We start from the raw sequence: 16,593 nt of genomic DNA, 5'->3' as shown, positions 1-16,593 counted from the left end.
CTTGCCATGAAAAAAATTAAAAAAAATTAATTAATTAAATTCAATTTCTCTCCCTTCGGTTTAGCAATGCAGTCCCACCATCTCAGGAAGATAGGCGTTTTGCTCCATTTTGTATCAATTAAATGAAAATTTCCTGGTTGAAGTTTCTTGTTTCTTCAAGTAGCACATGTATACCTTTGTTTTTTTGACCCAGAAATGATTAATTCATAGGAAATCCCATACTTTGTTTGGTTAGATGGAATCTACTAGAAAAGAAAGGAAAGATAATTTAAAAAAAAAATTTAAGTTTCGATTGAAGGAAAGAGAAACGTACAAGTGTTCGAGCCTTCTCACTTCTTTTATTACTCTCGACTTAAAATGCTGCTTGCACTGTAGGGTCGGGGTGAGTGGTCGGGGGTTTACCTGGTAATTACAAGTCCAAAGGGAAGGTAATTGCAAGGGTTTTCCCACATCGAAGGAAAAAAGAAAAAAAAAAAAAAGGGGAGAAACGTACAAGAAAATTTAATTTTTTTGCACTAGTCTATTTTCCCCCAAAAACTTTTGTGAAAGGAGTTCCTTTATATTCGATATTCTTATTTTATCCAAAAATTTAATCCTGCAAAAAATAGACAACTTGTTTTGTGGTTTTTTTCTTTATTTTTCACTGGGTTTTTTTGTGCGTGGGCCATAAACTACTATATTTATGGGAGGCTCATCTAACCTTTTTTTTTTTCTTTTTTTTTTTGTCGATATTTGTTTGATCTAATACTTGATAATAATATACTTGACAACAACATTATATAATTTTATCAAAAAAAAAAAAAAACAAACAACGTATAATCAATTTTTTTTTAAGCTTCCTTTCTCTTAAATTAATAATTAGTTCTACCTAAAAAATATTATGAAACTTTAGTTTAAATATAAATAATAGAAATAAATATTAAATATTTATATTATTAAATTTAATAATCTATCATTTTACTATTTCTTTACTATATAAAATTAAACACAATTATTTATTTTTTTTCATTTGAAATTATAAGTAGGTTTGGTATGTATAATCACTTTTTTTTTTTTTTTTTTTTACTTTCATGCCATCCAAACTAACTAATTAATATTTTTTTTTACAATTTTCATACTAACCAAATATATGCAACGGAATTACTTTTTTTTTCATTCACTTCACTTTCTTTTCATTTTCTAATTATTTTCTTTTCTTGCTTATTTCAATCTAACCAAACAAAGCCCTAGTGATGTTATTTGTAGGCAAACATATTTCCCATGCAAAAGAAATGTCCCAGACATGTTTGGCACAAGCAAATATCATCGATGCCAAAATTCAAAAAGTTGATTAGAAAGAAAATGTAAAACAGGAATGACAGAAACAAAACTTCTAAAATTAGAAACAGAAAAATGGAAATCACTGCCACTACTCCATAAAATTTTGTTTCCCCTATGGTTGGTGTTTTCTGAAACAGGAATAAAATAATGCACAACATATGAATCTACCATATGGACAGAAAATAATGAGACTTGGGAGATTTCAATACTGCTTTCGCAGTGAACTTCCCAACACTTTCCTGTTCAATAATCATAGCTTAATCACTGCAAAGTGCAAACATTCCCACAATTCTAAATAACAATGTCAAGCTTTCCAAGTGAAAATGTCATCATACACAAATACACTTCGACGTCCAGCTAATAACAAAAATTAGGTGTTTTACAATACATTAATTCCATTCACAACAACCATCAAATAGATTAGATGACAGAAATCTAAACAAAATCCCCCCAAAAAAAAAAAATTGGTACCACTGTTTCACATGTTTTTGCATGAGATATGCTTGCATAATAATCACAGCAGTCAGTGTACTTTCTTGTGAGAGCTTCCCTCGTCAAATCTTCAAAAAAACGATTAACGAGCATGACCTAACATCATTATTTCCTTCGAAGATCCTCCAAGGCACGCCTCTTCGTAACTGATTTTACCATTGTTGCATTGCTCGTTTGCTCTCTCTTGATGCTTGGTGCAGCATTCTCTTTCATATCAAGTGTCGTGATAAGCTTCTTGGGCGTACCTTGAATCAAACTAGCTCTAGCATCCTTCCATTTCTTTGCCGTGGAATTAATCTGCTTAGCAGACAAACTGTTGTCCTTCTCCATTTCTGCAACTGAAATTTTCCCCCGAGCCGACACTGCTGGAAAGCCTGTGATGCAATATAACCAAGACCAACTACTTAGTTTTCCAAGATAAATGTAAATGTACCTAAATAATACAGCTAAAGAATATCTGCTGACTCTAGTTGAAACTTTGCAGACCTCCATCAACAGCTGAATCAGTGAATGAATGCAGTTGATCTACCATTCTTGAGTTTGATTTTAGAACATCTTCAATTGGCTCTATTTCTTCTCCCCTTTCTCCACATTCAGTGTGGGCTGGATTTTCTACAACTGAATAGTTAGAGTCACCTTCAGCCCTGGGCTCGACGGAAGCAGCACGTTCACAACCATTCATATTGGCAATATCTGTCAAAATCATATCATGCATAGCAACACTAGATTCTTCTTTCTCAATATATTCAGAATAATTGTACTCTTTCGTGGTAACAACCACATCATTTAACTCCTTAAAAGAAGCAAGAAAACTGTCACTAGACTCTTCAAACTTTTCCTCCATGTGGTACTCACTATTGCCAGGTTGCTCTTCCGCAAGCATAATAGTTGCATTTTCTTTCACCTCTCTGGCATTCTCACTACCTTCACATATATAATTGGTTTCTGAGGTGTCTCCATACAATTTCTCAAATACATCATCGTCTCCTGAAAATAAATTCATCTCCCAACTGCTGAACGTGCAGGATTCAACATTAAAACCAGAGGCTCCCTGTTCAGTTGTTCCTGAAAACAAAATTATTAAATACAAAGATTCAGATTCTAATATTCAGTTAAAGCAGGAAGAATGGACAAAAAAAAAAGGTCCTGTAGTAGTTGGACCTTATGAGCATAAAACATTATGCACAAACCATGATTAACAGAACATTTGAATGATGGAATGGCAGCAGTGTTACTATTTCCTGCAGGTGCTGATACAGAATTGACAAAAAAGTTTTGTTCTGCAGACTCATTGGAATCACCAGCACAGGGAACCATGTCAACATTGTTGTGCAAAGAACCACTAGCTTCCTTAGTCTCCTCAGCTATGCTTTTACTTTCATCTCCACATAAAAGCTTATTTGGTGTCAGACAACCAAAACCACCCAAGGAAGCATCATCAACAAGTGCATCTTCATTATTCACTGGATGCTCTTTAGAAACTTCTAGGAAACTTTTGACATTGTCTTCTATGTGGGATCCATCCTTCGAATCATCTGAAACATTATTGACTCTCATACAATCATCTGCTGATAATTCCCGTGAATCCTCACCGTCCATAACAGTAGGAGTGTTGTGCATGTTGCCTATTAAGTAATGAAGGAGATGGAATATATAGTGTAAGCGTTTATGTGTGAATCCATATGACAAGAATGCAAGCATGGTTCATAAATTTATTAAATTAGGTTCACGGTAAGTTCAAATTTAAACTTCTATACCTTTGTCCTCGTCAACAAAAATGGATGCAATAGGGGAAACTGCAAACCCATGGGCATCATTGAGTTGGTCTTCTGAAACAACTTCATTGATCTTCTTTCCTTCAGCAATGCTCATGTCTCCTTCGAATAAGTGAGAATCATTCTTCTCTCCTGCAGTATATTAGTACAAAAATTATTCCAAAAATTCAGTACTCATATGAACAGAAAACTTCTAACACATCACCAATAAGTGCCATAAAATCAATGTTGTCAAACAAAAGTAAAAGAGTGTTTACAACTCACCGTCAGAATTTGAAACATTTGTTGAAACTTTCTCGTGCTCCAAATTAAGATCAAAATACCCAATAGGAACATCTGTTTTCTTTACTGCGTCAGAGCTCCTATCCTTGACGTCCAAACTCCCTTCCTTTGTTGCAACATCTTTCTGACTGCCAAGATCACCATGCTTCACTTCATCAACTTGCAACATGGTCCCAGTAACATCATCTGCTAATAATTCCTGTGAATCCTCACCGTCTTCACTTTTGTCCAGCTCCTGAACTATCTCCATTTTGTGACCAGAACAATCACCCAACTTCATTTCATCAACTTGTGGCATTGTCTCCTCAAATACATCAGAAAACTCTGCTAAACGTACATCTCCTTTTCTATCTGTTTGCTTAACTGAAGCAAGAGTGCTTTTGTCCAGTGCCGAAATCCCCTCATCATTGAAAATGTCAAGTTCACCACATTCAACTCCATCAGGTTCTGGCATATTCCTATTCTTAACCCCCATTGAGACACCCTCACTGTCATTACGATCCATATCAGCTTCTGCATCAGCCAATATCAGTTCTTCTTTTGCAATTTTTTCTGATACCTCATATAAAGCACCTAGAGAATTAATGTTCCACTTTGCAAACTTATCCCCATGATCTGTAGCAACCTTAACAAGCCCCAGTCGACCAAATGATGACATAGTTTCTTCATTCTCTTTCTCTTTCTTCATTGTGGTTCCTTCAAAACATTTGGAACTGCTCTTAGAAAGATCAGCAGTCAATTTCTCATCAGAAGCTTCACTTTCTGTGAACATGGTCTCAGCCAAACTTGCACCGCTACTGCCAATTACCTGTGCAAGCCCATCCTCACAATCACAAGGTTCAGGAGAAGCAACCTCTGGCGGAAACTCTGCATTTTCTTCCTCATTGACAAGATCATCACATTGAACATCAGAATCTCCTTCTGTGCTTTTAGCATCAACCTTAGCCTTTGTTCCAGTGGCGTACTTAATAGAAGGCACATCTGCAAAACAGTTTAAAAAATCAATAAAGAAAAAGAAGAAACAATCCTGAGTTTTCTGATCCTGATAAAGAGGTTGGTAATGTAATAGTGGGCAACAAACCTTGGTGTGGCATGTCATTATCAGTTGAAAGGTTATGCTTGATGCAGAGCATTTCTTTATTGCTAGTACCAGAGACTGCAACAAGGAAACATTTTCTTGTCATTACTTCATATAAAAGCAAAATAACACATTCAAGAATTTACAGATAAAAGCATCAGTTCATCATGTACCTTTGTATTCTGAAACATAATTAGGTATGAATTCGACGTCTGCTTTTTCATTCGAGCCTTCATCAATAAACTCTTCAACAGAAATTGATAATGCATTCGACTTAGATGCTGTTGATTTTTCATGTTCACTTTCCATTGTTCCTACAATTTCTCGAGGCAAACCCTTGGCCAGCATTACATCAACTGTCCCAGTTTCATGGGTAGAAGCTTCTTCATTGGAATTTCTATCATGAGCTGGAGTGGCAAACAGAGTTTTGAGTCCATCACCTGCTCAATTAAGAGGTAAGACTAATCACTAAGCATACTTAAAATAGGGTATTATATTTTAAGAGGGGACCATTGGACTAACCTTCTTCCCTTCTGTCATCCTTTAGGGGAGTGCGGTCATAAACATCTGTTTTTTCATTAAAGCCTTCATCAATAAACTCTTCATCAGAAATAGGTAGTGCATTTGACTTAGATGCTGCTGATTTTTCATGTTCAGTTTCCATTGTTCCTACAACTTCTTGAGGCAAACCCTTGTGCATCATTACATCAACTGTTCCAGTTTCATGGCTAGAAGCTTCTTCATTGGAATTTCTATCATTAGCTGGAGCGGCAAACAGAGTTTTGAGCCCATCTCCTGCTCAATTAAGAGGCAAGACAAGTCACTAAGCATACTTAAAGAGGGTATTATACTTTGAGAAGGGACTATTGCACTAACCTTCTTCCCTTCTGTCAACCTTTAGGGGAGTGTGGTTGGCATCTGCTTTTTCATAAAAGCCTTCATCAATAAACTCTTCATTGGAAATTGGTTGTGCATTTGACTTGGATGCTGCTGATTTTTCCTGTTCACTTTCCATCGTTCCTACAACTTCTCGAGGTAAACCTTTAGGCATCGTTACATCTACCGTTCCAGTTTCATGGCTAGAAGCTTCTTCATTGGAATTTCTATCATGAGCTGGAGTGGCAAACAGAGTTTCGAGTCCATCACCTGATCAATTAAGAGGTAAGACTAATCACTAAGCATACTTAGAGAGGGTATCATATTGTAAGAAGGGACGATTGGACTAACCTTCTTCCCTTCCGTCGTCCTTTAGGGGAGTGCGGTCATAAACATCTGATTTTTCATTAAAGCCTTCATCAATAAACTCTTCATCGGAACTCGGTAGTGCATTTGACTTAGAAGCGGCTGTTTTTTCATGTTCACTTTCCATTGTTCCTACAACTTCTCGAGGCAAACCCTTGTGCATCATTACATCAACCGTCCCACTTTCATGGCTAGAAGCTTCTTCATTGGAATTTCTATCAATAGCTGGAGTGGCAAACAGAGTTTTGAGTCCATCACCTGCTCAATTAAGAGGCAAGACTAATCACTGAGCATACCTATAGAGGGATCATATTTTGACAAGGACTATTGGACTAACCTTCTTCCCTCCCGTCATCCTTTAGGGGAGTGCAGTCAAAAACATCTGCTTTCTCATTGGAACCTTCATCAATAAACTCTTCATCGGAAATTGATAATGCATTTGATGTAGATGCTGCTTTTTCATGTTCACTTTCCACTGTTCCTACAACTTCTAGAGGCAAACCCCTGGGCACCATTACATCAAATATTCCAGCTGGAGTGGCAAACAGACGTTTGAGTCCATCACCTGCTAAATTAAGATGCAAGACTAATCACTTTAAGTACCACTAATTACTAAGCATGCTTAAAGAGGGTATCATATTTTGAGAAGGACTATTGGACTAACCTTCTTCGCTTCTGTCATCCTTTAGGGGAGTGCGGTCATAAGAGGACATGCTTCCATCATTGCCAGAATCTGCAGCAACAAAGAGTCCAATCAAGTAACAAATTCCTTCAGACATAACCAATGCTAACAAATTTCTTAAGACACAAGCAATGCAAAATTATGACTTTAAATTAGTTAAAAATAAAAAAATTAAGCACTAAGTCAAATGCTCTCACATTTTGGAATTACTATAGGTGTGAGAGTATCTTCTATTTTATCAGTATCCCTCTCCTCTGAGATAATCAGACTTGTTCTCTCTCCATCGGTAAATCCCCTCGTACTTCCTTCTCTAATTTCCTCAGAAACATGAATACAGTTTCTCACTAAGCCTTCATTTTCATTCTCCTTGGCAAGTTGACCATCTAGCTCATTTGAAATAGAGATAGGATTGTCATACATAGATGGATTTCCCTCTAATTTCTCACACGAAGTCTCTCCATCAATAGCTTGCAATGCTTTTTTAACGTGTGATGCCTCTTTAAGCTTATTTTCCATTTCAATTGATGATTCATCAATTGCCTCTTGACTATAAATTTCTTCCATGAATAGATTTCCCTCCAAGTCCTCATAATTTCTCTCCTTATCAACATATTGCATTGCTTTTTTCAAGTATGATGACTCTTCAGACTTATTCTCCATATCTGTTGGGAATTCTTCAATTTGTACATTTGACAGAACTTTAGCCTGAGTCACATCTGGGCAACAAAAAAAATATGTCAGTAATTTGTTCCAGAGTACCTTACTCTGTACAAGAGGAACTGAAAAACTAACCTTGCTTTCGTGCATCATTGTCAATTGAGAGGACATCCCCAGTAGAGTGCGTCACTTCATCCCCAATGCAGCAAGCTGCTACAAAGAGAATATTGTCAAAGACATTGCATTACTTACAGAACTGCACAACATATATAACACATCAAATAATTTTCAAATATGGAATATAAGCATCTCACATACCTTGATCTTCTGGGCCAACAATAAAATTGCAAGAAGGCTTTCCAGGAAAAAAGTAGACACTTGTCAATTGGACTTCTGTAACATTTTCTGCAGCATTTTCAGCAGGCATCACATGGGAAACTGACATCGTTTCCTGTAACCCATCTTCTACATTGCCTCCTACCATAATTGGCGTCACTCTTCCTCCGTCAGAGAGATCAAGTGACTTAATTTCTGTAGCTTTCTCAGAGGCACTTTCTAGGTCAACTAAAGTAGTGCAGTTAAAATCCTCACTTATGTTATGGGGCGGAGAAACCAAATCATACTCACTGCCCTTACCTGTATCACTCTGAAGCAGATTGTCATCACCAACAACCACTGCAACATTTTCCTTTTCTGCAACAACAAAAAATTCACTGACAGAATCATTCATTTCTTGCTCTGCAGGATCACTCTGCAATTTCAAAGAATTTGAAGCTGCAGTCCCCTCTGGTTTCACCACAGATGGATCTCTGACCCCCTCTAAATGGGGACTTCTAGTGCAAACCTCATTAGAACCATGCCTTGTTGACCCCTTTCTCTTATTAGTATCATTGAAAACTTTATTGCTGCTGCTGAAGACTAGACCGCTGGCACTTTCTGGAACTTCTTCATCTGACAATCCAGCATTTAAAGCTGGAGACGTTACTGTCATTTCCTCTGCAGTGTCTGCAGATTTCTCAACCCCATTTACAGGGGTGATTCCCGTCCCATCAGAAGAATCAATGACTGTAACGTCTCCAGCTTCCTTGGAGGCAATTTCAGAGCTTTTCTTGGAACCACCAGTCTCATCAGATTCAGTTAAACGGCCCCCAAGAACCATCTCATGTCTAACTGGTCCACCAAAACTATCACCAGCTTCAAGTTTCAAGTTCTGCTCCTCATGAGGAGTGGCTTTCTCAACTTCAAACCCATATTTGGGCACAGTGAAACTTGGGCGTGAATGTCTGACTTTTGATGGTTTTTCATTTGTTTCCAATTCCGTCCCCAGATCCAAGACACTAACAGGTCCACCTGCAAATTGAAAAACACAATGTCATTACTTGTAAAATTAGCGACACTTAAAATCAAATAAACAGTTACCCAGACAATCTGATTGGTAGTATGGTGATTAGCCATCACCTGCATGTATGGTTTGTGGAGAAGCAACACCACTGACCAAATTCAAGACTTCCTCTGGTTGTGGCTCAACTATGTCATTGCAATGAAAATTTCCACTTCTTTCCAAGGACTCAGATACCAGATCACCCTCATCTACTCCAAATGAAATGTTTACTTCCTCTGTGACAACCACTGCTTTACTGACAAAGCTCTCTCCTTCTTTATGACTATAATCACTATGCATTTTTGCAGATTCAGAAACTGGAGTCCCAGGTGAATTCACTATCGTAATGTCTCTAGCATTCTCTAGGTCAGAAGTTTCCGGGGAGACCACCTTCTTTGTAGAAGATTTCGTAGAAGTTTGTTTGCAGCTGCTTGAAACTGGATCAGTGGCACTTTCCCCAACATCACCCATGGCTAGCTTAGCATCTACCAATGGTGGTTCTTCAGTGGCCAAAGTTCTCTCAATTAATGGTGATGCTTCCACTTCTACGATTGGTGCTTTTGATCTGCCCTTTGCCTTCTTTTTTCCAACAAATTTGCCAGGTACAACTCCTGGCACGACCACCTTCTTTGTAGAATATTTCTTTTCAGTAGTATCCTTAGAAGTTTGTTTGCAGCTGCTGGAAACTGGATCAGTGACAGTTTCCACAACATCACCCATGGCTAGCTGAGCATCGACCAATGGTGGTTCTTCAGTGGCCAAGGTGCTCTCAATTAATGGTGATGCTTCCACTTCTACAATTGGTGCTTTTGATCTACCCTTTGCCTTCTTTTTTCCAACACCTTTGCCAGATACAACTACTGCCACGACCAAGTTACTTTTAACAGCATTTCTTTTGGACCGTCTAGGAGATTCTTCAACAAGAGGAGCAAATTCCTCCGTGACAACCACTGCTTTACTGACAAAGCTCTCTTCTTCTTTATGACTATAATCACTGTGCATTTTTGCAGATTCAGAAGCTTGAGTCCCAAATGAATTCACTGTTATAACGTCTCGAGCTTTCTCTAGCTCAGAAGTCACAGGGCAGACCACCTTCTTTGTAGAAGATTTCTTTTCGGTAGTATCCTTGGAAGTTTGTTTGCGGCTGCTTGAAACTGGATCAGTAGCACTTTCCACAACAACACTCATGGCTAGCTGAGCATCTACCAACGGCAGTTCTTCAGTGGCCAAGGCGCTCCCATTTAATGGTGATGCTTCCACTTCTACAATTGGTGTTTTTGATCTACCCTTTGCCTTCCTCTTTCCAACAACTTTGCCAGCTACAACTCCTGGCATGACCAAGTTACTTTTAACAGCATTTCTTTTGGACCGTCTAGGAGAATCTTCAATAAGAGGAGCAAATTCAGTCACAACAATCTCCTCTTCCAGAATTGGATCTCTTCTTCGCTTCCGTGTCTTATTCTCTACAATGGCATTGGTAGTTCCATCCAAGGCACCAGAAACTGGAACTAATTCATGACTTGAACCATTGGGCTGACTTGAAGTGTTACGTCTGGACCTCCTCGAAGGATCACCGGGCAGAGAATCCTTCTCGTTTTCTTTTTGAATTTCAACAGTAGAACCACCTTCAGAACTTAAATTCCTTGATATCTTTCTGTTCTCATTTTCTGCCACATGCCCCTCAGGAACTAATTTTTCATTTCGATGCATGACAGATTTTTGCCTATTTCGACCAGGATGCATTAACGGCTCTTCATGTTGCAGAACCACCATTTCAGATTCTCCTCGAACCTTGACTTCAGTTTTCTTTACAAAGACATTGGTAATTCCATCCAAGGCATCAGAAACTGCAACTGATTCATGCCTTGAACCAATTTGTCTCGACCTCCTTACATATTCTACAACTGGCTCACTTGAAGTGTTACGTCTGGACCTCCTCAAAGGACCACCAGGCAGAGAATCCTTCTCATTTACTGTTGGAATTTGAACAGTAGAACCACCTTCCGAACATGAACTCCTCTTTAGCTTTCTGTTCTCATTTTCTGCCACAGGCCCCTCAGGCAGTACTTTCTCTTTTATATGCATGACAGATTTTCGCCTATTACCATTTCGACCAGGTTGCATTGACGGTTCTTCAAGTTGTAGAACAATTTCAGATTCTCCCTGAACCTCGTCGACTTCAGTTTCTTCCATCGCCCACTCAGTTCGAGACCTGGTTATCCTTTTCCTTCTAACCATTTCGTTTTGACCCAATTCCCTATTCAACAGTTCACTACCCTCAACCTTCATCACGTTTTGTTTTGATCGTGTCAAGGGCTTTTCAGGTTGAGTAATTTCACTATCTACTGCAAGGCCTTTATTCTCAGAAATCTTTTTACTGCCTTTAGCATTCTTCTTCCCCTGTGTCACATTCTTCCTCAAAACCCGAAGACCTACAATCTCACCTTCTTTCTCATTCTCAACCACTACCTCCCTATTCCTCAATGATCTTCTCATTGGCACTCCAGTTTCTTCAACAGCCGCAGTTTCAGAAGCTAAATTGTCAGACAAGTCCATCACATTGCTATCAACGTCTTTCGCCTCCAAAACATCAGCACTCACACCCCTTCGTGCTCTCTTCTTCTCAATTGGAAGCATTGGAACTGGTCTTATAACTTCCCCAACCGTCTTTTGTGCCCGAGACCCCCTATTTCTGGTTGCATTATCCACAATGTTGTCATTACTATCAACATTTTCAAATACTATATCCTTGTTCTTCTCCATTACAGGTCTCCCCATAGACCTCCTCCTGGCAACAAGCCTCGCCTCCCTGGGCTCGGGGTCCAAATCCACAAATTCAATCATCTCATTCTCAGGACTAAACCTAACTTTTTTCAGTTTCCTATTTTCATCAGAATCATTTACACTAGCTATTTCGCCTATATCCTTCAAGCAAGACCTACCTCTTGTTATGGGCTTCTCTTTTTCCTGGATGTATGAAAAATTGCAAAAACTTCATAAATTTTACTTTTAACAAAAACAATTATTTGGGTATGAAAGTACATTATCTGCATATACATATATAGATATATATATTGTGTGTGCGCGCGCGTAAAAATCTAACCTTTAAAAGGGAACTGAGCTTGTTGGCCATGTCCATATTAGTTAAATTTGCAGGAATGTTGTGTTTCTTGCATAATGCTTGAAGTTCTTTTCTTTTCATGCTACGAAAATCCATCTCTATAAGAACAACAATCAAGATTAAAAAAAAAAAAAAAAAAATTTAAAAAAAAAATTGAAAATCACTACTATATATTAAAAGAAAGAAGAAAATAATAATTTAAGAAAATGAAAGAAGATTTCATAAATGGACAGTTCACATACCTGAGATGGAGAGAAGTTTCTTTCACAATAAGAACCAAATATGCCAAAATTTCAGAGAGAGAAAGCAACATTCAACTATGAAAATTCATCTCTACAAGAACAACCAAGGGGGAAAAATTGAAAATCACTCATATATATCAAAACAAAGAATAAAACAGAAATTTAAAAAAAAAAAAAAAAAATTTAAAAGAAGATTTCATAAATGGAAAGATCTCATACCTGAGATGGAGCGAAGTTTCTTTCACAGGAAAAACCAAAGAGGCGAAATTTCTAGAGAGAGAAAGTAACATTCAATTTTTGATTTTTGGGTTTTCCAGCGTCTTTTGATACTGTTTCCCTCTAAATAGTTTGGGAAATTTTGAATTTTGAATTAAACTGGTTTTCCCGCTTCTCAACGGGATTTGAGTTGTCTAAGCTCAGTCGCTCGTATATTGAGAATGTTTTGTACTCGCTATCTGAGATAATACTGGACAGGTGTCGAGAAGCGTAGAGCGCGTGTGGCCTTCTTGAAAATACTTGCGCGTGTAGAGACTTCTTGATAATACTTGCGCGTGTACAGGAAGCTTTCGCATGGATAAGACATTTTGGGCGGTGCCACGTGGGAGAGTTTCATTGGGTGATAACTGAGTCAACTTTAGATGGGGGTAATTTCCCATAATTTGGACCGTCAGCACAAAGATCCGTATTCCAACTCCCATTTCCGTCGTTGATTCAGAATCCAACGGTTGGCATGAAGAGAATAGAGTGCCCCAAGATAACCAACCAATAAAACCCCGCCACGTATTTCAAATTCTCTTTTCTTATTCTTTCATTTTTTTCTTTTTTTTCATTTTTTTTTTTTTTTTTTTCCGAAAGTTCAAATTCGTTTTTCTTTTTTCGCCTTTTTTCTGAAAGTTTTCTTTTTTCATATTCTTTTTTGAAAGTTCAAGTTTGTTTTTCGTGGCTTTCCTATTAAAGAAAATAATTGTACTACTTAAGACTTTACGAGAAAAAAATAACAATAATTTAAGGGTTGTTAGTTAAATATTCACACTATTATTATATATGGCTTCATAAGCCATAAAATATGGTAGTCTAATCCTTTTTTTCTTCCTTCCAACAAAATGAAATTTTAAATTTTAAAATTTCTTCCTAACCTTTTTAATTCAAAATCCAATTTCCACCCTAATCTAATCAAATTCAAGATTCAAGTTTCAACATGAAAATTAATGTTACAATGCCAAGATCTATTTTAGCATTAATTCCAAGTCATTTCCCAACATTTAGTGTCGAAAAGGCTAGTAAAATTTATGTACAACATTTACTCATTCCATGGATTAGTGAACTTTTCATTGGAACATGAAAAAAAAAAATGGTTGGGTACCTATCATTTAAAATTAGTAGATACAAAGAGATTAAAATGATTCGGTATGTGGCTAAATAAATAAAGTAAATATTGGAATTCGACAATTAGATATTTTAAAATGAATAATGTCAAATCTTATTCAGACATTAATCCTCATTCACATAAAACAATCAAAATTGTTCACTTATTCGAAGGTCATACTTTGGCTCCGTTTGTTTCGACGTAAAATATTCTTTTTGAAAATTTTTTTTTTTTTTAGATAAAATATTCTTTTTTTTTTCTTTTTTTTCTTTTTTTTTACTTTGTCGGTATTTGGCAAATACTTAAAGTCGAGTCCATCGGGCGGGGTATGTAAAATAACTTGTCAAAAATTGATGGATAAATTATTTTTGTTAAATTTTCATATTTTTTTCTTTGTAAATATTTTACAACAACCAAATATCAAAAAATAAAAAAATATTTTCTGAAAAATATTTTATGTCCAAACAAACGGAGTCTAAATCATTTTTCTATTTTGAGTGATGATGATCCACATAGTACTCGGAGCATAGAATAATTCAGAATATTGGGAGTCGAGAAATAGTGAAGAACATGCTATTAAATATTTAAACAAATAACTTGTCAAATATATATATATAATAGGATATGTGTATTATTATATGAAAGCTTTAGAATAAACAATTATATTTAGATTTTGCAACGACTAGGGCTCAGCAAAAAATCCTGTTAAACACTTATTATGCATTTAAATTAGTTTATTATACCACTCCGTAAGTAGATATGAAATTGGTAAAAATAGACTATTTTGAAAAATTCAATGAATTGGATCCGATCCGATCAGTTAGTTCATGGATCTAATCCGTTAGTTTACGGGTTCACGGATCTGATCTGATCCGTGGACTAACAGATTAGTGGCGAATTCAAAATCTCCCATTCTATTGCGAACGAATCGGATTAGATCCGATCTATGACCACTCTTAACTATGACACATATAAATTATTTTCAAAATAATTTATAATTAGATACAACAATAACCACCACTGGAGTGGAGTTCTGAATGCACAATGATTCTGCATGTGGCTCAATAAATAAAGTTAATATTTATGGATTTTATTGTAAATAAAGCTATTTTTGGTTTTAAAAGGTTCTCTTTACCCTTATCTTCGATTGTCACGGAATTCAAAATTCAGCTTTGGAGATTTAATCATAATTTTGCCCTCCTCCCTCAATATTCAAAGATTGTGTCCTTTCTGAAATCACAATTCAATAAACACAAAGTGTAAACCTTGTACCAGTACTACTAATGCTGCAATATCATTCATTTACAAGACTCTATAATGGCAAATTAATTTAGATCATTTTTTCAAAAGTAATTGAAGTTCATGAGTTGGACCACTTCGATTAAGTTAAAGTGAGTGATGGTTTACGCTACTGTAATGTCAACTTTTATTGAACTGTTAGCCCTCATAGACATAATCGTCGGAGTTGTTTACTTGTTCGACTGTTGAACATTAAATAATTTTTCTTTTCACTCACAAAAAACAGTCGGAGTTGTTCAGTCGAACGACTGCCAAACTCTAAATCATTTTTCTTTTCTGATTGATGATGACTCAACATGGTATATATTCGGAACAATAGAATAATAGAGCACATCCTTGGGAGAATAGTGAAGAACATGTTATTGAATATTTAGACAAATAACTTTTTAGAAAAAATATATACATATGTATCTATTAGACAAATAATTAGAGAACTGGAATATACCAAGAAACCGATTAAACATGTCAAACAATTAGATTTGGAATCTGCTACCAGGCCATTTCAATTATTTTCAAGATAATTTATAGTTATATATAACAACCACCATCACCAAATTTTTTTCGAATTACTTGGAGTCAGTATCATGAATCCCATCCTATTCCGCTCTATCTGAAGCTATAGCATCGGCCACAATCTTTAATTAGATATTTGACCAAATACAATCACTACACATACTATTGGTTCAAATATGAGCCACAACATTAACAAAATAAATAATCAAACAATGCAATACTCATATATTATCGGAGAAATTGCTCAGTGCAGTCGATATATTTTCAGATTCCATGGAATGGTAGCAAACAGTAACAATTGTTCAAACATATTATCTACATTTCAATTGCTTATTTCATACCAAAAATTATATTGCATTCCAAACATCAACAGTAACATAACAACATATCAAATTCAAGAGCAACAACAGAAGAAAGAGGAAAAATATAGAGGGAAGACTCAACAGCTTATTACACCGCTTCGTTGCATATTCATCCTTGTTCTTCATCATCACAGTTCTCACCATAAACCTCCTGGAAGCAAACCTCGCCTCCCCGGAGTCGAGTTCCGAATCCACAAATTCAATCATCTCATTCTCGGAACTGAACCTAACTTTCTTGATCTTCCTAGTTTCGTCGGAACCATTTACACCAACTTTTTTGCCTATATCTTTCAAGCAAGACCTACCGCTTGAGGGCTTTTCCTTTTCCTGGAAATATAAGAATTTCAAAAACTTAGTAAATTTTACTTTTTAACAAAAACAATTATTTGGGTATGAAAGTACATTATGTGCATATATATATATAAATCTAACCTTTACAAGGGAACTAAGCTTGTTGGCCATGTCCAAATTGGTCATATTTGCAGGAATATTGGGTTTCTTGCAAAGTGCTTGACGTTGTTTGCTTTTCATGCATAAACTAAGCTGGTTGACCATGTCCAAATTGGTTAAATTTACTTGAATTTTGTGTTGCTTGCATAGTGCTTGAAGTTCTTTTCTTTTCTTGCTATGAAAATCCATTTCTACAAGAAAAACCAAGCAAAAATAAAAATAAAAAATTATTGATATAAATCAAACAAAGAATAATAAAAGGAAAAAGAAATTTAAGAAAATTAAACAATATTTCATAAATTGAAAGATCTCATACCTGAGATGAAAAGAA

General features: G+C 36.3%; 1 protein-coding gene across 3 annotated transcripts; it reads right to left on the bottom strand.

Moving 5' to 3' along the window:
* Nucleotides 1-1,553: 1,553 nt before the first annotated feature.
* Nucleotides 1,554-12,581, bottom strand: LOC132274328 (uncharacterized). Of its 3 annotated transcripts, XM_059775577.1 has the most exons (19): nucleotides 12,492-12,573; nucleotides 12,273-12,363; nucleotides 12,013-12,128; nucleotides 8,987-11,876; nucleotides 7,847-8,878; nucleotides 7,664-7,738; nucleotides 7,069-7,587; nucleotides 6,854-6,922; nucleotides 6,527-6,754; nucleotides 6,175-6,447; nucleotides 5,824-6,093; nucleotides 5,470-5,742; nucleotides 5,121-5,387; nucleotides 4,951-5,025; nucleotides 3,852-4,850; nucleotides 3,570-3,719; nucleotides 3,003-3,437; nucleotides 2,299-2,877; nucleotides 1,554-2,186 (listed from the first exon to the last, which is right to left on the bottom strand). In XM_059775577.1, the coding sequence occupies exons 3-19, from the start codon at nucleotides 12,124-12,126 to the stop codon at nucleotides 1,918-1,920; spliced, it is 8,517 nt and encodes a 2,838-aa protein (XP_059631560.1). In that variant the 5' UTR covers nucleotides 12,127-12,128; nucleotides 12,273-12,363; nucleotides 12,492-12,573; the 3' UTR covers nucleotides 1,554-1,917. The 3 variants fall into 3 exon arrangements, with proteins under 3 accessions (XP_059631560.1, XP_059631561.1, XP_059631562.1); XM_059775578.1 differs by having other exon boundaries at nucleotides 12,273-12,581; XM_059775579.1 differs by having other exon boundaries at nucleotides 12,013-12,363.
* Between the last annotated feature and the right edge of the window lie 4,012 nt (nucleotides 12,582-16,593).

This window comes from Cornus florida, unplaced genomic scaffold (genome assembly GCF_030987335.1).
Source record: "Cornus florida cultivar Cherokee Brave unplaced genomic scaffold, ASM3098733v1 CherokeeBrave_3.0.0_Hap2_Chr09, whole genome shotgun sequence".
Taxonomy (NCBI): Eukaryota; Viridiplantae; Streptophyta; class Magnoliopsida; order Cornales; family Cornaceae; genus Cornus; species Cornus florida.
This window is presented reverse-complemented; position numbering and strand designations above follow the sequence as displayed.